Source organism: Mytilus californianus, unplaced genomic scaffold (genome assembly GCF_021869535.1).
Source record: "Mytilus californianus isolate M0D057914Y unplaced genomic scaffold, xbMytCali1.0.p SCAF_14, whole genome shotgun sequence".
NCBI lineage: Eukaryota > Metazoa > Mollusca > Bivalvia > Mytilida > Mytilidae > Mytilus > Mytilus californianus.
The window spans coordinates 33,662,171-33,684,624 of NW_026262626.1; the positions used below are offsets into that span (position 1 = coordinate 33,662,171).

Consider the following 22,454-nt stretch of genomic DNA (forward strand, 5'->3'; position numbering starts at 1 on the left):
ACTGGCCAAATTTAACCAAACTTGGCCACAATCATCATTAGGGTATCTAGTTTAAAAAATGTGTCCGATGACCCTGCCAACCAACCAAGATGGCCACCATGGCTAAAAATTGAACATAGGGGTAAAATGTAGATTTTGGCTTATATCTCTGAAGCCAAAGCATTTAGAGTAAATCTGACACAGGGTAAAACTGATTATCAGGTTAAGATCTATCTGCCCTGAAATTTTCAGATGAATCGGACAACCCGTTATTGGGTTGCTGCCCCTGAATTGGTAATTTTAAGGAAATTTTGCTGTTTTTGGTTATTATCTTGAATATTATTATAGATAGAGATAAACTGTAAACAGCAATAATGTTCAGCAAAGTAAGATTTACAAATAAGTCAATATAACCGAAATGGTCAGTTGACCCCTTTAGGAGTAATTGCCCTTTATAGTCAATTTTTAACCATTTTTCGTAAATCTTAGTTATCTTTTACAAAAATCTTCTCCTCTGAAACAACTGGGCCAAACTAAACCAAACTTGGCCACAATCATCATTGGGGTATCTAGTTTAAAAAATGTGTGGCGTGACCCGGCCAACCAACCAAGATGGCGGCCACAGCCAAAAATAAAACATAGGGGTAAAATGCAGTTTTTGGCTTATAACTCAAAAACCAAAGCATTTAGAGCAAATCTGACATGAAGTAAAATTGTTTATCAGGTCAAGATCTATCTGCCCTGAAATTTTCAGATGAATCGAACAACCTGTTGTTGGGTTGCTGCCCCTGAATTGGTAATTTTAAGGAAATTTTGCTGTTTTTGGTTATTATCTTGAATATTATTATAGATAGAGATAAACTGTAAACAGCAATAATGTTCAGCAAAGTAAGATTAACAAATAAGTCAACATGACTGAAATGGTCAGTTGACCCGTTTAGGAGTTATTGCCCTTTATAGTCAATTTTTAACAATTTTTCGTAAATCTTAGTAATCTTTTACAAAAATCTTCTCCTCTGAAACTACGTGGCCAAATTAAACCAAACTTGGCCACAATCATCATTTGGTTATCTAGTTTTAAAAATGTGTGGCGTGACCTGGTCAACCAACCAAGATGGCCGCCACGGCTAAAAATAGAACATAGAGGTAAAATTCAGTTTTTGGCTTTTAACTCAAAAACCAAAGCATTTAAAGCAAATCTGACATGAAGTAAAATTGTTTATCAGGTCAAGATCTATCTGCCCTGAAATTTTCAGATGAATCGGACAATCTGTTGTTGGGTTGCTGCCCCTGAATTGGTAATTTTAAGGTAATTTTGCTGTTTTTGGTTATTATCTTGAATATTATTATAGATAGAGATAAACTGTAAAAAACAATAAATGTCGGCAAAGTAAGATCTACAAATAAGTCAACATGACCGAAATTGTCAGTTGACCCCTTTAGGAGTTATTGCCCTTTATAGTCAATTTTTAACCATTTTTTCGTAAATCTTAGTAATCTTTTACAAAAATCTTCTCCTCTGAAACTACTGGGCCAAGTTAATTATAGATAGAGATAATTGTAAGCAGGAAAAATGTTCAGTAAATTAAGATGTACAAACACATTACCATCACCAAAACACAATTTTGTCATGAATCCATCTGCGTCCTTTATTTAATATTCACATAGACCAAGGTGAGCGACACAGGCTCTTTAGAGCCTCTAGTTTAGCTCACTTGGCCCTTTTTCTCATCACTTAGCGTCCGTCGCCTATCGTCCGTGGGCGTCGTCGTTAGCTTTTTACAAAAATCTTCTCCTCTGAAACCACTGGCCAAATTTAACCAAACTTGGCCACAATCATCATTAGGGTATCTAGTTTAAAAAATGTGTCCGATGACCCTGCCAACCAACCAAGATGGCCACCATGGCTAAAAATTGAACATAGGGGTAAAATGTAGATTTTGGCTTATATCTCTGAAGCCAAAGCATTTAGAGTAAATCTGACACAGGGTAAAACTGATTATCAGGTTAAGATCTATCTGCCCTGAAATTTTCAGACAAATCTGACAACCTGTTGTTTGGTTGCTGCCCCTGAATTGGTAATTTTAAGGAAATTTTGCAGTTTTTGGTTATTATCTTGAATATTATTATAGATAGAGATAAACTGTAAACAGCAATAATGTTCAGCAAAGTAAGATCTACAAATAAGTTGTCATGACCAAAATTGTCAGTCGACCCCTTTAGGAGTTATTGCCCTTAATAATCAATTTTTAACAATTTTTCGTAAATTTTTGTAATCTTTTCCAAAAATCTTCTTCTCTGAAACTACTGAGACAAATTTAACCATACTTGGCCATAATCATTATTAGGGTATTTAGTTCAAAAAATTTGTCCGATGACCCCTCCTTCCAACCATCATGGCCAACTTGGTTAAAAATAGAACATACAGGTAAAATGCAGTTTTTGGTTTATATCTCTGAAACTAAAGCATTTAGAGCAAATCTGACAGGTGGCAAAAATGTTCTTCAGATTTAGATTTATCTGCCCTGAAATTTTCAGACGAATCCGACAACCCCTTGTTGGGTTGCTGCCCCTGAATTAGTAATTTTAAAAAATTTTGCAGTTTTTAGGTCACCTGGCCCGAAGGGCCAAGTGAGCTTTTCTCATCACTTGGCGTCCGTCATCCGTCGTCGTCGTCGTCCGTCGTCGTTAGCTTTTTACAAAAAAAATCTCCTCTGAAACCACTGGGCCAAATTTAACCAAACTTGGCTACAATCATTGTTAGGGTATCTAGTTTAAAAAATGTGTCCGATGACCCACCCAACCAACCAAGATGGCCGCCATGGCTAAAAATAGAACATAGGGGTAAAATGTAGATTTTGGCTTATATCTCTGAAACCAAAGCATTTAGAGTAAATCTGACATAGGGTAAAACTGATTATCAGGTCAAGATCTATCTGCTCTGAAATTTTCAGACAAATCTGACAACTGGTTGTTGGGTTGCTGCCCCTGAATTGGTAATTTTAAGGAAATTTTGCAGTTTTTGGTTATTATCTTGAATATTATTATAGATAGAGATAAACTGTAAACAGCAATAATGTTCAGCAAAGTAAGATCTACAAATAAGTTGTCATGACCAAAATTGTCAGTCGACCCCTTTAGGAGTTATTGCCCTAAATAGTCAATTTTTAACAATTTTTTGTAAATTTTTGTAATCTTTTACAAAAATCTTCTTCTCTGAAACTACTGAGACAAATATAACCATACTTGGCCATAATCATTATTAGGGTATCTACTTTAAAAAATTTGTCCGATGACCCCGCCTTCCAACCATCATGGCCGACTTGGTTAAAATAGAACATTGGGGTAAAATGCAGTTTTTGGTTTATATCTCTGAAACTAAAGCATTTAGAGCAAATCTGACAGGTGGCAAAAAAGTTCATCAGATTTGGATTTATCTGCCCTGAAATTTTCAGACGAATCCGACAACCCGTTGTTGGGTTGCTGCCCCTGAGTTAGTAATTTTACAAAAATTTTGCAGTTTTTTGTTATTATCTTAGATATCATTATAATATCTAATATCTAATACATGTACTATTAATTATGATTTTAACCTTATTTTACATGATTTCCAAAGCATCGGTAAATACAGGTGAGCGACACAGGCTCTTGAGAGCCTCTTGTTTGTTATTATCTTAGATATCATTATAATATCTAATACCTATATAATACTATTAATTATGATTTTAACTTTATTTTACATGATTTCCAAAGCATCAGTATATACAGGTGAGCGACACATGCTCTTGAGAGCCTCTAGTTTGCAAACATCACAGAAGTCCATAGTCTTAACACCTTATTTCTATGGTCCTCTGATCTTTTAATCAGCACAACTGTTTAAGCTTAATATAAGTGTAGGGATCTCTTCAAGATTGTACCACATGATTCCATAACACAAAAGGAAGGTTGGGATTGATTTTGGGGATTATGGCCCAAACCGTTAAGGAATTAGGGGCCAACAAACAAGGATTTTTTGGTTTCCAGACAATAATTTTAGTATAAGACTACTGATCTCTATGAAATTGCATCTAAGGTTCCATACCAAAAAAGGAAGGTCAGGAATGATTTTGTGATTCTGGGGGTTATGGCCCTAACCATTTAGGAGGAATTAGGGGACAAAAACAATTCTTTTCTAATATTTTGTAAATTGCTTATTTCTTGACCAATTTCAATGGGGTTTAATTCAAAGTCTTGAATTCTTGGTGTTCTTTAATATGCTGAATCTAACCATGTATTTCGATTTTGGATTTTGGGCCCTGTTTTCAAATTGGTTCACATTGAGGTCCAAAGGGTCCAAAATTAAACTTTGTTTGATTTCATCAAAAATTGAATTATTGGGGCTCTTTGATATGCCAAATCTTACTGTGTATTTAGATATTTCATATTGGGCCCGGTTTTCAAATTAGTCAACATTAAGGTCCAAATGGGTCCAAAATTTAACTTTGTTTGAATTATAAAAAAAATTTAACTCTTGGGGTTTTTTGATATGCTGAATCTAAACATGTATTTAGATTTTTATACGACAGCAAAAAAATTTTGTTGTCGTATATTGGTATGACGTTGGCGTCGTCGTCGTCGTTGTCGTCGTCGTCCGAAGACACATTGGTTTTCGCACTCTAACTTTAGTTAAAGTGAATGGATCTCTATGAAATTTTACCATAAGGTTCAATACCACAAAAGGAAGGTTGGGATTGTTTTTGGGGGTTATGGTACCAACAGTTAAGGAATTAGGGGCCAAAAATAAGCATTTTCTAGTTTCCAGACAATAACTGAGGAACGGTGTATGGATCTCTCTGAAATTATACTACAAGTTTCCATACCACAAAGGGATGGTTAGGATTTGCTTTGGGGGGTTATGGCTCAAACCGTTTAGGAATTAGGGGCAAAAAAGGGGGAAAAACAAGGTTGTCCTGGTTAATGGACAAATACTTTAGTACAAAACATAATTTAAAGCAGTGTAAGGGAGATAAATCAAATACATCATTGAAATTACCTCCCTTACACTGCTTTTAAATTATGTATAAAGTAATGGTTAATGAACAATTAAGATAATTTAAAACAGTGTAAGGGAGGTAATCCAAATACGTTTTGGTTACTTCCCTTACACTGCTTTTAAATTATGTTTAAAGAAATGCATATTTATAAAGGAAGACCAGTAAAAATATCTGCAAATGTTGCAACTTTTTTTTTTACAAAAAAATCCATATGAAAGATTTGACACTATATTTTGAATTCTATTATAAAATAGATTAAGTTAGCACTATGGTAAATTTAAATGGGTAATTATGGTTGCAAAGTCCATTGGAAATTTGAATTGAGATTATGACCATATCTTGAGGGAAAGAATTTTTTTTGGGGGGGGGGGGGGGGTGTAAAAAGAAATTGTGGGGGGTCAATTTTTTCTCATTTCAGATTTCAGAAATTAAAAAGAATTATTCTTCAAATATTATTTTTTTTTCAAATTTCAAATATTGAAAAATTTCAAGAAGTAATCTTTAATTGCACAGTATGGCGCATTAGATTTGTAAAATCTTTGACCACATTTATTTATTTGTTATGCCGAATCTAATTGTGTATTCAGATATTTAATTTTGGGTCCAGTTTTCAAATTGGTCTACATTAAGGTCCAAAGGGTCCAAAATTAAACTTTGTTTGATTTTAACAAAAACTGAATATATGGGGTTCTTTGATATGCTGAATCTAAACATGTATTTAGATTTTTGATTTTGGGCCCAGTTTTCAAGTTGGTCCAAATTGGGGTCCAAAATTAAACTTTGTTTGATTTCAACAAAAATTGAATATATGGGGTTCTTTGATATGCTGAATCTACCCATGTATTTAGATTTTTTATTTGTGGGCCCCGCTATCAAATTGGTTCATATTGAGGTCAAAAGGGTCCAAAATTAAACTTCGTTTGATTTCATCAAAAATTGAATTGTTGGGGTTCTTTGATATGCCAAATCTAACCGTGTATTTAGATTTTTAATTTTGGGTCCTGTTTTTTAAATTGGTCTACATTAAGGTCCAAAGGGTCCAAAATTAAACTTAGTTTGATTTCAACAAAAACTGAATTCTTGGGGTTCTTTGATATGCTGAATCTTAACATGTGTTTAGATTTTTGATTATGGGCCCAGTTTTCAAGTTTGTCCCAGTTGGGGTCCAAAATTAAACTTTGTTTGATTTCAACAAAAATTGAATATATGGGGTTCTTTGATATGCTGAATCTAAACATGTATTTAGATTTTAGATTTTTGGCCCAGTTTTCAAGATGGTCCAAATTGGGGTCCAAAATTAAACTTTGTTTGATTTCAACAAAAATTGAATATATGGGGTTCTTTGATATGCTGAATCTAACCATGTATTTAGATTTTTTATTTGTGGGCCCCGCTATCAAATTGGTTCATATTGAGGTCAAAAGGGTCCAAAATTAAACTTTGTTTGATTTCATCAAAAATTGAATTATTGGGGTTCTTTGATATGCCAAATCTAACCGTGTTTTTAGATTTTTAATTTTGGGTCCCGTTTTTTAAATTGGTCTACATTAAGGTCCAAAGGGTCCAAAATTAAACTTAGTTTGATTTTAACAAAAATTGAATTCTTGGGGTTCTTTGATATCCTGAATCTAAACATGTGTTTATATTTTTGATAATGGGCCCAGTTTTCAAGGTTGGTCCAAGTTGGGGTCCAAAATTAAACTTTTTTTTTATTTCAACAAAAATTGAATATATGGGGTTCTTTGATATGCTGAATCTAACTATGTATTTAGATTTTTTATTTGTGGGCCCCGCTATCAAATTAGTTCATATTGAGGTCAAAAGGGTCCAAAATTAAACTTTGTTTGATTTCATCAAAAATTGAATTATTGGGGTTCTTTGATAATCCAAATCTAACAGTGTATTTAGATTTTTTATTTTGGGTCCCGTTTTTTAAATTGGTCTACATTAAGGTCCAAAGGGTCCAAAATTAAACTTAGTTTGATTTTAACAAAAATTGAATTCTTGGGGTTCTTTGATATGCTGAATCTAAACATGTGTTTAGATTTTTTATTATGGGCTTAGTTTTCAAGTTTGTCCAAGTTGGGGTCCAAAATTAAACTTTTTTTTATTTCAACAAAAATTGAATATATGGGGTTCTTTGATATGCTGAATCTAACCATGTATTTTGATTTTGGACATTGGACCATAATAGGTAAATTAAAAAAATTCAAATTCTTAGACCACATTCTTTCTGTGTCACAACCTATGCTGTGTCAGATATTTAATCACAATCCAAATTCAGAGCTGTATCAAGCTTGAATGTTGTGTCCATACTTGCCCCAACTGTTCAGGGTTTGACCTCTGCGGTCGTATCAAGCTGCACCCAGCGAAGCATTTTATTAATTTTGGGCTTAGTTTTCAAGTTGGTCCAAATCGGGTTCCAAAATTAAACTTTGTTTGATTTCAACAAAAAATGAATATATGGCGTTATTTGATATGCTGAATCTAACCATATATTTAGATTTTGGATTTGGGGTCCTATTATCAAATTGGTCTACATTGAGGTCCAAAGGGTCCAAAACTAAACTTTGTTTGATTTCATAAAAAAAATTGAATTCTTGGGGTTCTTTGATATGCTGAATCTAACTATGTATTTAGATTTTGGATATTGGACCATTATAAGTAAATGTCTAATTTCAACTTTTTAAGTTCTTAGACCACATTCATTCTGTGTCAGAAACCTATGCTGTGTCAGATATTTAATCACAATACAAATTCAGAACAGTATCAATCTTGAATGTTTTGTCCATACTTGTCCCAACTGTTCAGGGTTTGACCTTTGCAGTTGAATTAAAGTGCACCCTGCAGATCATTTTATTATATGATTTTGGCTATCAACTTGAAAACTAGAACAGATAGAGAGAAACTGTAAGTAGCAAAACTGATCTGCAGGACAAATTCATCAAAATCAGTTACATGATTGAAAATGTGATTCAGCTCCTTACAAATATTACTGCAGAAACTATAGTACAGTGTTATGCAATAACTTTTTGTTTGACACTTTCAAATTTTGCCGTATATTTCATAAGAAACTACATTTTTTCCAAAAATTATTGTGAAGTCATTTCTAACCCAATGACTTGTAATTAGAATCCTAACCTAACTGGTTATACATGTACAAGAAGTGTAAATATAGAAAAAGAAAAAGGAAAATCCAGTTATAATGGGGAAAAAACCCCATTATTTTCTGGTCCAGATGTATACCTTTATATACATGTTTGACTTTATTAAATGTTTGTTAGAAAAATATTGACACTATTGTTTGCAGGTAAGGCATTTCATTGTGATCATTCTATTGACTAATTGAATTAAGTTGGGTTTATTACTTTTAAGGTGTTTCAAAAAGTGGTGGTGGAACTCAAGGTAGGGAAGTTAAAACCAGGTCAACCAAAAAGAGGGTAAAAGCTCAAGAGAGAGACGATTCAGATGATGATGTTGCAACAAATTTGACGAAAGAAAAACAACAAGCATCCCAGTTTATGTCTCTGGAAGAATTAGAAAATCGTCTAAAAGAACAGACAGAATTGGTGGATTGCCCTGATAACTTTATAACTGAAATAGCTCTACAACTCCATAGGTATAATTTTGTAGCTTTTCATAACTTAACCAACAGATCTCTGTTTTCATATATAAATATAATCAGCGGCCTTGGTAGCCAAGTGGTCTAAGTAGTCCAGCGACTGTCAACACCGAGGTTGTGAGTTTGAATCAGGCATGTGGCAGATGCATTTAACTCCAATCTGAATTGTCTAGGATTGTCAGTTTTCCTACCTAGCATTCCCTCCAGGCACTCCAGCTTCCTCCACCAATAAACTGACCACCACAAAAAGAGCCAATAATGCTGAAAGTGGCATACAAAACCAATCAATCTATCTATAAATGCAGTCCAAAATATGCTATTTTCAAATTGTAATGGCATCAGTGTCATGAACATTGCTTCCAAAACGGTCATATTTCCTGGTCATGACTTATAAAATTTACTTTTAATTTGCTGGTTAACAGCTTAAAGTGAACATAAAATGTAGATTTGCCTCTTTAATATAATTCAGAATAAAGATAAGCCATCTTTTTTACTTGATGTTTTCACTATGACATACATACTTTCAGAGTCATAAATCATGAAAGTGACAGGAAGAGTAATTGCTATATAAAAAAAACCTAATTGAATACCCCTCACCTTACCGACTGTGCAAGGGCTGTATAGACACTCAAGGTCATTAAAAACTTCCATTTATACCCCTCACCAAAATAGTTATTACCATGAATGTTAATTGGTTGATTGACAGCTAAGATTAACCTGTTGGCCTGGCAGGTAAACTATAAAGTACCGGACATTGATCAATCTTTATCTGAAAAGTTGTTTAAAACTTAAAGGAGACTTGAAGGTAAGGGCTCATTTTGGCCCAAAATTTGAAGTACATTTATTGAAAGATTTTTGACATTTTTTAAACACTTCAGTGTATTCTTCATTTTACTAGTTTATGTAAAAGACATGAACTGATTTGGTAAATTAAGACGCCTAAATATAATTAAATATGAAAAATCAAATACTGTGGATTCATTTATTTTCGTGGGTATCAATTTTCGTGGATTGAGGAACACTTGCATTTTCGTGGATATTTGCTTTCGTGGTTTTGCCAATCTCTGCATACAAAGCCAAATTAACATTTGTAATTCGTTGAACATTTGAATTAGTGGTTCACCTGTACCCACGAAACCCACGAAAATTGGTATCCAACGAATAATAATGAATCCATAGTAGGCCTCAAAAGGTCACTTTTCAGTTTGTTTTTTGTCAAGCCTCAACTTCTGTCGCAGAAAGCTTGACATGGGGATAGTGATACGCAGCTGGGGCGGCGGCGTTAACTAACTACTTAAAAGCTTTATATTTTAGAAGGTGGAAGACCTGGATGTTTCATACTTTGTATATAGATGCCTTATGTATGAAGTTTTTGTGTTTTGGTCTTTTTTTCTATTACTATATGCAGTAGGTCAACTATATTTGGTGTATGGAAATATTTTACGATGTACATGTCAGTCTGGCAGATTTTATTTGACCTTGACCTCATTTTCACAGTTCATTGCTCAGTGTGAAGTTTTGTGTTTTGGTCTGTTTTTCTTAAACTATAAGCAATAGGTCAACTATATTTGGTGTATGGAATGATTGTAAGGTGTATATGTCTATCTGGCAGGTGTCATCTGACCTTGACCTCATTTTCATGGTTCATTGGTCAATGTTAAATTTTCATGGTTAACTTTGTTTCTAAGATACTATAAGCAATAGGTCAACTATATTTAATGCATAGATTGATTGTAAGGTATATATGTCTGTCTGGCATGGTTCATCTGACCTTGACCTCATTTTCATGGTTCATTGGTCAATGTAAAATTTTCCTGGTTATGTTTGTTTCTTAGAAACTATAAGCAATAGGTCAACTATGTGTATGGAATGATTGTAAGGTGTACATGCATTTCTGGTTTGGTTTATCTGACCTTGACCTCATTTTCTTGTATCATGTTAAGTTTATGTGATACTTGTAGTAAAGCTTTATATTTAGGACTATTAACATAAAATCAATGATCAGTAAAGCAGGCGAGACATTTCAGCATGTGCACTCTTGTGTCTAAATTGGAAGTGGCCATATTCGTGTTCAGTCTCAACCTTTATATATGTTATGTATCATCACCAAATACAACATATATTTAAATATTAAGACTGAACACAAGTGCGGCCACTTCCATTTTAAACAAAAACAGTCTAAAAATTAGCACAAATGCTAAAATTGTGAAGATTTCAGTAATTTTGCATGAGTTAATGATGCTAGTATATGATGCATGTGCAGTGTAATGTCCAAAACAAGCCGATATTTATGTAACAAAAGCATTCTTCTTTCCAATAAATAGCTAAAAGTTTACCTTTTTAACAAATTTTTGAAATGCTATATTTTTGGGCCAAAAAGAGGTCTTACTGGGGTACTCCTTTGCAGTTACTATGAGTAATAAATAATCTACAGTTTTATCAAAAGATCTGAAATTAAATACTCAAGTACTCGGTCAAGATACTCCCGAGTACTCGAGTAAATCTAGTTAAAAGTATTGATTTTTAGCCATAGCTCACCTGGCCCAAAGGGTCATGTGAGTTTTACCCATTACTTGGCGTCCGTCGCCTGTTGTCGTCATTGTTGTCCATTAACTATTACAAAGATCATCTCCTTTGAAACTACTGCCATTGGGGCATCTAGTTTAAAAATGTGTCTGATGACCCTGCCTGCCAAACAAGATGGCCGACATGGTTAAAGATAGATTAAAGGGGTAAAATGTAAGTTTTGTCTGTTATTTTGAAAACCGCTGTAAATAGAGAAAATCTGACAGGGGGCAGAAATGTTCAGAATGTTGAGCTGTACCTATTATCTATTTACGTCAAAACTGTCAGACAATTTCTTATTGGAGTTATTGACCTAAATTGATGAATTTTACAACTTTTTTCAATTTTGCCTATTATCTTGAAAACTATGATAAAGAGAAATTTTCAACAGCATAACTGATCAGCAAGACAAGATCTTCAAATAAGTCTTATTAAGCAGAAATCGTCAATCGACTCCTTATTAGAGTTGTTGGCCTTTAATGACAATTTTTACCATTTTTTTTTGCGTTTTTGCTTAAAATCTTAAAAATTACAATAGATAGATAGAAACTTTAAACAGCATAAGTGATCTACAAATAATTCTAATAGCTGAATTCTTCAGTCCACTGGTTATTGAAGTTATTGCTCTTTAATAATGATTTTTACCAATTTTTGGCATTTTGCTTATTATCTTGAAAACTATAAAAAGGTAGATAGAAATTTTAAATAACAAAAATGATCAGCAAGACAAGATCTACAATTAGGTCATTATTCTGCCAAAAAAGTTAGTAGGTAAGAGTGACTGTTATGTCTTATCACTGCTAAGGACTTCTTAGTGCACTAAGGACTTATAAAATGACAATAAGGACTAGAAGGGGGTGGGTGCTGTTACATCTTATTTTTAGCTCACCTGGCCCAAAGGGCCAAGTGAGCTTTTCTCATCACTTGGCGTCCGTCGTCCGTCGTCGTCGTCGTTTTCCGTCGTCATTAGCTTTTTACAAAAATCTTCTCCTCTGAAACCTCTGGGCCAAATTTAACCAAAGTTGGCCACAATCATCATTAGGGTATGTAGTTTAAAAAATGTGTCCGATGACCCCGCCAACCAACCAAGATGGCCGCCATGGCTAAAAATAGAACATAGGGGTAAAATGTAGATTTTGGCTTATATCTCTGAAACCAAAGCATTTAGAGTAAATCTGACAAAGGAAAAAACTGAGTATCAGGTCAAGATCTATCTGCCCTGAAATTTTCAGACAAATCTGACAAACTGTTGTTGGATAGCTGCCCCTGAATTGGTAATTTTAAGGAAATTTTGCAGTTTTTGGTTATTATCTTGAATATTATTATAGATAGAGATAAACTGGAAACAGCAATAATATTCAGCAAAGTAAGATCTACAAATAAGTCGTCATGACCAAAATTGTCAGTCGACCTCTTTAGGAGTTATTGCCCTTTATAGTCAATTTTTAACAATTTTTCATAAATTTTTGTAATCTTCTACAAAAATCTTCTTCTCTGAAACTACTGAGACAAATTTAACCATACTTGGCCATAATCATTATTTGGGTATCTAGTTTAAAAAATTTGTCCGATGACCCCGCCTTCCAACCATCATGGCTGACTTGGTTAAAAATAGAACATGGGGGGTAAAATGCAGTTTTTGGTTTATATCTCTGAAACTAAAGCATTTAGAGCAAATCTGACAAGTAGCAAAAATGTTCATCAGATTTAGATTTATCTGTCCTGAAATTTTCAGACCAATCCGACAACCCGTTGTTGGGTTGCTGCCCCTGAGTTAGTAATTTTACAGAAATTTTGCAGTTTTTAGCTCACCTGGCCCAAAGGGCCAAGTGAGCTTTTCTCATCACTTGGTGTCCGTCGTCCGTCGTCCGTCGTCGTCGTCCTTAGCTTTTTACAAAAATCTTCTCCTCTGAAACCACTGGGCCAAATTTAACTAAACTTGGCAACAATCATCATTAGGGTATCTAGTTTAAAAAATGTGTCCGATGACTGCGCCAACCGACCAAGATGGCCGCCATGGCTAAAAATAGAACATAGGGGTAAAATGTAGATTTTGGCTTGTATCTCTGAAACCAAAGCATTTAGAGTAAATCTGACATAGGGTGAAACTGATTATCAGGTCAAGATCTATCTACCCTGAAATTTTCAGACAAATCTGACAACCTGTTGTTGGGTTGCTGCCCCTGAATTGGTAATTTTAAGGAAATTTTGCAGTTTTTTTGGTTATTATCTTGAATATTAATATAGATAGAGATAAACTGTAAAAAGCAATAATGTTCAGCAAAGTAAGATCTACAAATAAGTTGTCATGACCAAAATTGTCAGTCGACCCCTTTAGGAGTTATTGCCCTTTATAGTCAATTTTTAACAATTTTTCGTAAATTTTTGTAATCTTTTACAAAAATCTTCTTCTCTGAAACTACTGAGACAAATTTAACCATACTTGGCCATTATCATTATAAGGGTATCTCGTTTAAAAAATTTGTCCGATGACCCCGCCTCCCAACCATCATGGTTGACTTGGTTAAAAATAGAACATAGGGGTAAAATGCAGTTTTTGGTTTATATCTCTGAAACTATAGCATTTAAAGCAAATCTGACAGGTGGCAAAAATGATCATCAGATTTAGATTTATCTGCCCTGAAATTTTCAGACGAATCTGACAACCTGTGTTGAGTTGCTGCCCCTGAGTAAGTAATTTTACAGAAATTTTAGTTTTTTGTTATTAACTTAGATATCACTATAATATCTAATATCTAATACTATTAATAATGATTTTAACCTTATTCTACATGATTTCCAAAGCATCAGTAAATACAGGTGAGCGACACAGGCTCTTGAGAGCCTCTAGTTTGTTATTATCTTAGATATCATTATAATATCTAATATCTAATACTATTAATTATGATTTTAACCTTATTTTACATGATTTCCAAAGCATCAGTAAATACAGGTGAGCGACACAGGCTCTTGAGAGCCTCTAGTTTATGCCCCCGCAACTGAAAGTTTAGGGGCATATTGTTTTACCCATGTCCGTCCATCTGTCTTTCTGTCCTTCCGTCTATGCCCCAGCAACTGAAAGTTCGGGGGGCAAGGGGTATATTGTTTAACCCCTGTCCGTCTGTCTGTCCTTCTGTCTTTCCATCTGTCCGTCCGTCCCATTATGGGTATATAGTTATTCCGCATAACTCCTCCTACAGTTTGAATCCTAGGAAGTTTTCACTTTGCTGGCTGTTTGTACATATATTGAAGGTGTGCATGTGGTCAGGGTTTAGATTTTTATTAATAATTGCTCTTTTGGGAGAAAGTTGAACTTTGTCATTTTTAACCGGATTTTCGATTGAAATATCGGTTATTAAAATGGTGATGTACGGCGGGCGGCTGCCAAACAGTGTCAGCACAATAACATGAAAACGCTTTAACAAATTTTTATCAAGTTTAAATATGTTGTTTCCTGGGAATTAATGAAGGTCTAGTTCAATTTTCAAGATTTTAGTATATCTCCTTTGTGAGTTATCGCCATTTTTAATATCCAAAAGTGGAATTTTTAAATATTTTACTCTTGTTATCTTTTTTTATGACTAAGCATAATGTCTTATCTCACAATAAAAATTGGAGTGACAGATTTATTTGAAAATTATCTATTTCCTAAGTGGTAATGATTATAAGCTATATTATTAGACATTTTGAAGTTAATTACATTATTAATTATTAATTAGATCTGGGTTATATCTTAGCATATAATATCATTGGAGTGACAGATTTATTTGAAAATTTTCTGTTTCCTGATAAGATCTGTAGGACTGTATATAAAGTTTGAAATTTACTAGAAGGACTGTATAAATGAAATTTGAAATTTACTGCTCATTATTAGACATTTTGTAGATAATTAAGTCTCCCTAAACCATATATATTCTTACCCCCACCCCTTCAATTTGAGAATGTGCTTTTATCTTGTAAATGATTGAGATCCCCACCCGTAAACCATATATATTCTTGTATGGGTCAAAAAAATAAATCAAATGAAATATTTGGGGAGACCCCGGGTTCACCCCCATTCCCCTTCTTTTTGAAAACTTGTAAACGGTCAAGATCCCCACCCCAAAACCATATATCTTCTTGTATGGGATAATAAAACAAATCAAATGAAATTTAAGGCGAGTCCCCTGGGGTCACCCCCCACCCCCTCCTGTTTAAGAACTTGTAAACGGTCCAGATCCCCACCCCTAAACCATATATATCTTTCTCGTATGGGACAATAACACAAATCAAATGAAATGGGGGGGAAGTCCATGGGGGTCACCCCCACCCCCTTCTTTATGAAAATTTGTAAACAGTCAAGATCCCCACCCTGAAACCATATATATTCTTGTATGGGACAATAAAACAAATCAAATGAAGTAAAAGGCGAGTCCCCTGGGGTCACCCCCACCCCCTCCTGTTTAAGAACTTGTAAACGGTCGAGATCCCCACCCCTAAACCATATATATTCTTGTACAGGACAATAACACAAATCAAATGAAATATAGGGGAAGTCAACGGGGGTCACCCCACCCCCCTTCTTTTTGAAAACTTGTAAATGGTCAAAATCCCCACCCAGAAACCATATTTATTGTTGTATGGGACAATAAAACAAATCAAATGAAAGAAAAGGCGGGTCCCTTGGGGTCACCCCACCCATTCCTGTTTAAGAACTTGTAAACGGTTGAGATCCCCACCCCTAAACCATATATATTCTTGAATGGGACAATAAAACAAATCAAATGAAATATAGGGGAAGTCCATGGGGGTCACTCCCACCCCCTTCTTTTTGATAGCTTGTAAACTGTCGAGATCCCCAACCCTAAACCATATATATTCTTGAATAGGACAATAAAACAAATCAAATGAAATTGAGGGGGAGTCCCCTGGGGTCACCCCCACCCCCTTTTTTTTGAAAACTTGTAAACGGTCAAGATCCCCACCCCTAAACCATATATATTCTTGTATGGGACAATAAAACAAATCAAATGAAATATAAGGCGAGTTCCCTGGGGTCACCCCCACCCCCTCCTGTTTAAGAACTTGTAAACGGTCCAGATCCCCACCCCTAAACCATATATATTCTTGTATGGGACAATAACACAAATCAAATGAAATATAGGGGAAGTCCATGGGGGTCACCTCCACCCCCTTTCTTTTTATACGACCGCAAAAATTAAAAAATTTTTGGTTGTATATTGGTATGACGTTGGCGTCGTTGTCGTTGTCATCGTCCGAAGACACATTGGTTATCGCACTCTAACTTTAGTTTAAGTGAATGGATCTCCATGAATATTTACCATAAGGTTCAATGCCACAAAAAGAAGGTTGGGATTGATTTTGGGGGTTATGGTACCAAAGTTAAGGAATTAGTGGCCAAAAAAGGGCCAAAATAAGCATTTTTGTACTTCCAGACATAACTTGTGTGTTAGTGTATGGATCTCTCTGACATTGTACCACAAGGTTCCATATTACAAAGGGAGTGCTGGGATTGATTTTGGGGGTAATTGCCTCAAAATTTTAGGAATTAGGGGCTAAAAAAGGGGCAAAACACAAGCATTTTTCTAGTTTCAGGATAATAACTTGTGTGTAAGTGTATGGATCTTTCTGAAATTGAACTACAAGGTTCCATATCACAAAGGGAAAGCTGGAATTGAGTTTGGGGGTAATTGCCCAAAACGTTTAGGAATAAGGGGCCAAAAAGGGGCCAAAAATAGCATTTTTCTAGTTTCCAGACAATTACTTGTGTTCAAGTCTATGGATCTCTCTGAAATTGTACTACAAGGTACCATACCACAAAGGGAAGGCTGGGATTGATTTTTAGGGTAATTGCCTCAAAATTTTAGGAATTAGGGGCCAAAAAGGGGAAAAAAACAAGCATTTTTCTAGTTTCAGGACAATAACTTGTGTGTAAGTGTATGAATCTTTATGAAATTGTACTACAAGGTTCCATATCACAAGAGGAAAGCTGGGTTTGAGTTTGGGGGTAATTGCCCTAAACGTTTAGGAATTTGGGGCCAAAAAGGGGCCTATAAACAAGCATTTTTCTAGTTTCCAGACAATAACTTGTGTTCAAGTGTATGGATCTCTCTGAAATTGTACTGCAAGGTACCATACCATAAAGGGAAGGCTGGGATTGAGTTTGGGGGTGATGAATCATAAGGGGGTACAAAAAATTTAGGGGAGGGATTTTTTTTTTCTTTAAAATTTTCCATTTTATAAATGGGTTATTTCTGATTTATATATAAAAGCAAATAATAATGATATGGTTTGAATAGGTAAATTGAAAATTTTTAAGTTCTTAGACCACATTCATTATGTGTCAGAAACCTATGCTGTGTCAAATATTTAATCACAATCCAAATTCAGTGCTGTATCAAGCTTGAATGTTGTGTCCATACTTGCCCCAACTGTTCAGGGTTCGACCTCTGCGGTTGTATCAAGCTGTGCCCAGCGGAGCATTTTATTGAAAGCTTGTTAGCGATCAAGATCCACACCCTGAAACTATGAATATTCTTCTATGGGACAATAAAATAAATCATATGAAATAAAAGGTGAGTCCCCTGGGGTCACCCCACCCCCTCCTGTTTGAGAACTTGTAAACGGTCGAGATCCCCACCCCTAAACCATATATATTCTTGTATGGGACAATAAAACAAATCAAATGAAATATTGGGGAAGTCCATGGTGGTCACCCCACCCCCTACTTTTTGATAACTTGTAAACTGTCTAGATCCCCACCCCTAAACCATATATATTCTTGAATGGGACAATAAAACAAATCGTTTTGTGTTTAGACGCACCCTAAGAGTGACTGCCCTTAAATGATGATATTTTTTACCCTCTTTTGTGTTTTTGGCAAAAACTAAATAAGATAGAAACTGTTAACAGTAGTTTTTACAATGTTGAAGATGCACATAGATCTAGGTGAGCGACACAGGCTCTAAAGAGTCTCTTGTTGTTGGGATGCGGTATTTTTGTTATTACCTTTCATAAACCTAATTATAATAGGATAACATCACTTAACATATTAACTTAAGACATACTTATTATTGCAGAACTCAAACTGTATGACTACAAAATATAACTTGATCCTTGGTTATGTGTATCGCTCCTCCTTTTTTGTGTCAATTGAACAATGAATAACTGACAACCATTTATAAAAATAACCCATCATAATAGCAATCATTGTATAGGTTGCACTTTGTAAATACAGCTGTTTCTCAAACCACGCCTCTTTTGGGGAGATTTAGAATATTCATAGAAAATTAATTTTGTTTACATACTGGTTCCCAGTTATGCTCTCTGTGTTCCATCTCATAGAGACATAACTTGGGAATGTTACCAGTAAATATACATGTGCATATTGTTTACATTGAAATCTGTGGTAACCCTTCATTCGAGGTAGGGGTAGTTAAGAAAATTAGTGTTAGTTTAAACTCTGAAAAGTTCAGGGCATATAAACGTTGAAAATATGCCGCACAGCCCTATATTTTGACCTTTGAAAAAAATTGTAGTGCATATGAACTTTCAATTCTAGGATAAGATTTTGTTCAAAACTTCATAGTAAAAGTGGTACAGTTTTAGCCGTAAAAGGAGTTCCTATGGGAAATTGCATTGTCAATATTTACAGAAATGCAACCTATATAGGGTGAAAAATGAAAACATTCAGAATTTAACCAAATTTGCTTTATCTCACAGATTTTAAAGAAATTAAAACTCAAATATGAAGTTTTATAAATATTTCATGAAGATTGATAGAATCCTGGGCCTTAGATATGATGACTCAGCATAAATTCACAGTTTACAGTTTGCATAGTTTACTTAAAGTCCTGAATACAAAATTAATTCATAATATTTGCATGTTTGTAAGTTAAATTGTTAAGAAGTGCTTATATTTACTCTTCGCAGTCATTGAAACTCATCGATCCTTCCTGAATATTATTTATGGGATGTTTGTGTCCTGTCATTAACCCAAAAGTAAGCCGTAACACCTAAATCGGCTTTTTGTCACCACGGCATAAAAAATACAAGCTAGAAATACAAAAATATCTCAACAAAACTTACAATAGTGTGTTCTATCCTGAATATGTACTAAATATTCCAAATTGCTAGAAACAGCAGAATAATTTAGGAAATTTGAGGCCCCAGGGGCAAAAACAAGAGAAAATTGCCTACCCCCTGGGTCATAAAACAGATAATTTAACTTGTAAATGCTATGATTTTATGATTTTTAAGTTCTTGATATAGAAAACAATAACTATGCTTGGAAGTTATGCAAAAATTAGATGTTAGCAGTCATCTCTATAACATTTTAAGTGAATTTATATCTCAGACTGGTATCTGCATACATACAACTATTGCAAATATGGCTTTGTTTGAACACTTCTAGTATATTTATTAGGTAAATTGTGTCAGATATATGGTTACAGATGATACTGTTGTGACAAGAATTCTAAATTGACCATTTGAGGTAGAAAATGTGAACTTTAATTGACAAATAGGCATACAGTAAGATGTGGACTGGAGACAGAGGCAGGATTGGATATTTTATATAATCTTGAATGTTGTAATGATTGACTGCTAAACATAACATTTATAGTATTCTGATATGCTTTCAATATGTTATCAAAACAGTTTTAAACAGGTTCTAGGCATTTTATATCAGAAAATATGCAAATAGGGTAAGCTGGCAATAATTAAAGTCTTGTTTTCAAATTCTTTTAAAAATTGAAACAGGGGAGGGGTATAAAATGTTCAGTAAAAAAAAACTTAGAGTATACACAGTGATTTCTTTCAGGCTATAATTCTGATAAATGAGTATTAATGTGAGAAAAACTGATTTTAGAGAGTTTTCTATTTGAATAAATGTTTGTATAGGTTGCACTTTGTAAATACAGCTGTTTCTCAAACCACGCCTCTTTTGGGGAGATTTAGAATATTCATAGAAAATTAATTTTGTTTACATACTGGTTCCCAGTTATGCTCTCTGTGTTCCATCTCATAGAGACATAACTTGGGAATGTTACCAGTAAATATACATGTGCATATTGTTTACATTGAAATCTGTGGTAACCCTTCATTCGAGGTAGGGGTAGTTAAGAAAATTAGTGTTAGTTTAAACTCTGAAAAGTTCAGGGCATATAAACGTTGAAAATATGCCGCACAGCCCTATATTTTGACCTTTGAAAAAAATTGTAGTGCATATGAACTTTCAATTCTAGGATAAGATTTTGTTCAAAACTTCATAGTAAAAGTGGTACAGTTTTAGCCGTAAAAGGAGTTCCTATGGGAAATTGCATTGTCAATATTTACAGAAATGCAACCTTTATGTGTTCATGTACCAAGTCAGAAATATGCCAATAAAACCATCAATATGTTAATAAAGTCCGACTTGATAAGACAATCTGTATCATCTGTTCCCATGGAGTTAGTAATTTTGATATTACGACTTGTCACATAATTTGTCAACAAAATATTGGACTTCAAATTACTATATTTAATTATAAATTAAAGAATAATAAAGTTTCAAATAAACATTTTGTAAAGACGTAGGATAATCAAATTGTCAGTTGGCTTACATTCATAGAAACACAAGTAAAAAATTAATATTTTACTAAAACTAAACTGAACAAAATCAAACTAAACTAAACACAATTAAAAACCAACTGTTCATAGAACAATTGAAGGTCTTTCCACATCAATTTTCTGAATAATTGATAAGAAGCTACTTCTGTTTTACTCAAAGTTCTCAAAGTTACTTTTGGCGTCCAATCATAGGTTTCTTTATACTGATTCAATAAATATATGGTTTCTGTATACTTTTGCCTGAAATAAGGGAGATAATTGCCAACTTCCGGTTAAGAAAATGTCACTTCTGGTCTCATATGGTAGCTGTATTTACACTGATTCCAAAATTATATGGTTTATATATACTTTTACCTGTAAAAAGGGAGTAAATTGGCTACTTCCGGTTTAGAAGATGTCACTTCCGGTCTCAAATGATAGCTTTATTCACACTGATTCCAAAAATATATAGTTTGTTTATACTTTTGCCTGTAATAAGGGAGATAATTTGCTACTTCCGGTTATAGAATGTCACTTCCGGTCTCAAATGATAGGTTTATGTATGCCCATTTAAAAAATATATGGATTCTAGGTACTTTTCCATGAAATACATGTAAGTGAAAAAATGACTACTTCCGGTTCACTCAAGGTCACTTCTTGTTGACATTTTTCAAGGTCATATGTCACCCAACATTTTGCAAAAGACCTTATGGCTTTTTCATGTACCAATCTGAAGTAATAATCAATTTACCTTAAAATAAAACATTTCAGGAGCAATAGCTTCTATAAGATGCTATTGGATTGTTTCAGACCAAATATATCATATCTTAATCACTATGAAGCAAACATTTTGCACTAGTTCTTTTATATATAACTTTACAAGTGTCAGAGAAAATGGAAAAACAAGCAAAAGTCAAAATTGAGAACATGCCCTTGACCTTTGACTTTGACCTCATTTTCTAAGTTAGGACCCAAGAACCTCAAATAAAGACTAGGTTTATACGGCTAACGGTTTATGAGTTACAAAATCATAACGACAAATTTATTTGGTGAAGGTAGATAACTCCTATAAGATTTCACTGAATCACTTCGATCCAAATCAGCCAAAAATTTCTGAGGATGTAACGAACACATATAAAAAAGAATTTTGTCGTTATCTTTTTTGGTATGGAGGAGATACACAAACATGAAAAACAGTATTGGGGGAGATAACTCTTACAATAAAAAAGTCTTCGGCTAACATGATGAGTTTTAAAAGCGTAATAACTGTTCGATATAATATCCAAAATATCTAAGTGACATCTTGTGAAACAACTTTATACCGCAAGAAAAGGGTTTGGCGGAAGAAGAAGAAAAAAAAAATATTAATAATAATCAGAACAAATAAAATAAAGGTCTTTCCACGGAAAAGTGGAACGACCTAATTACAACATGCAAATAAACACAAATCAATGGACATGCAAATGAAAGAATGATTACAAGCAAAAAGTCAAAATTAAAAATTCAAACATAATACACACAACTAAAAAGTTAGTTTGTAAAAATTAAAACAAATCAGCAAAATATGTCTCATCACAGCTACTTCCATACACTCTTATTGCGGTCAAGATCTAGGATGTTTTGTTACTTGGAACATCAAATACTTTCAGTTTGAATTAATCTAAATT

At 34.0% G+C, this 22,454-nt stretch overlaps 1 protein-coding gene and 1 long non-coding RNA gene across 2 annotated transcripts in view; one reads left to right on the top strand and one right to left on the bottom strand.

The window, feature by feature from the left end:
* Positions 1-22,454, top strand: part of LOC127724653 (E3 UFM1-protein ligase 1-like) — a 244,588-nt gene that overhangs the window by 145,078 nt on the left and 77,056 nt on the right. Inside the window, exon 11 of the mRNA XM_052231683.1 lies at positions 8,388-8,631. Within this exon, the coding sequence (XP_052087643.1) occupies positions 8,388-8,631 (244 nt within the window). The remainder of the gene's footprint in view (positions 1-8,387; positions 8,632-22,454) is intronic.
* On the bottom strand, positions 1,747-14,184 carry LOC127724794 (uncharacterized). The gene is made up of 3 exons (XR_007992701.1): positions 13,982-14,184; positions 3,449-3,572; positions 1,747-2,029 (listed from the first exon to the last, which is right to left on the bottom strand). It is a non-coding gene; the product is annotated as an uncharacterized LOC127724794 (long non-coding RNA).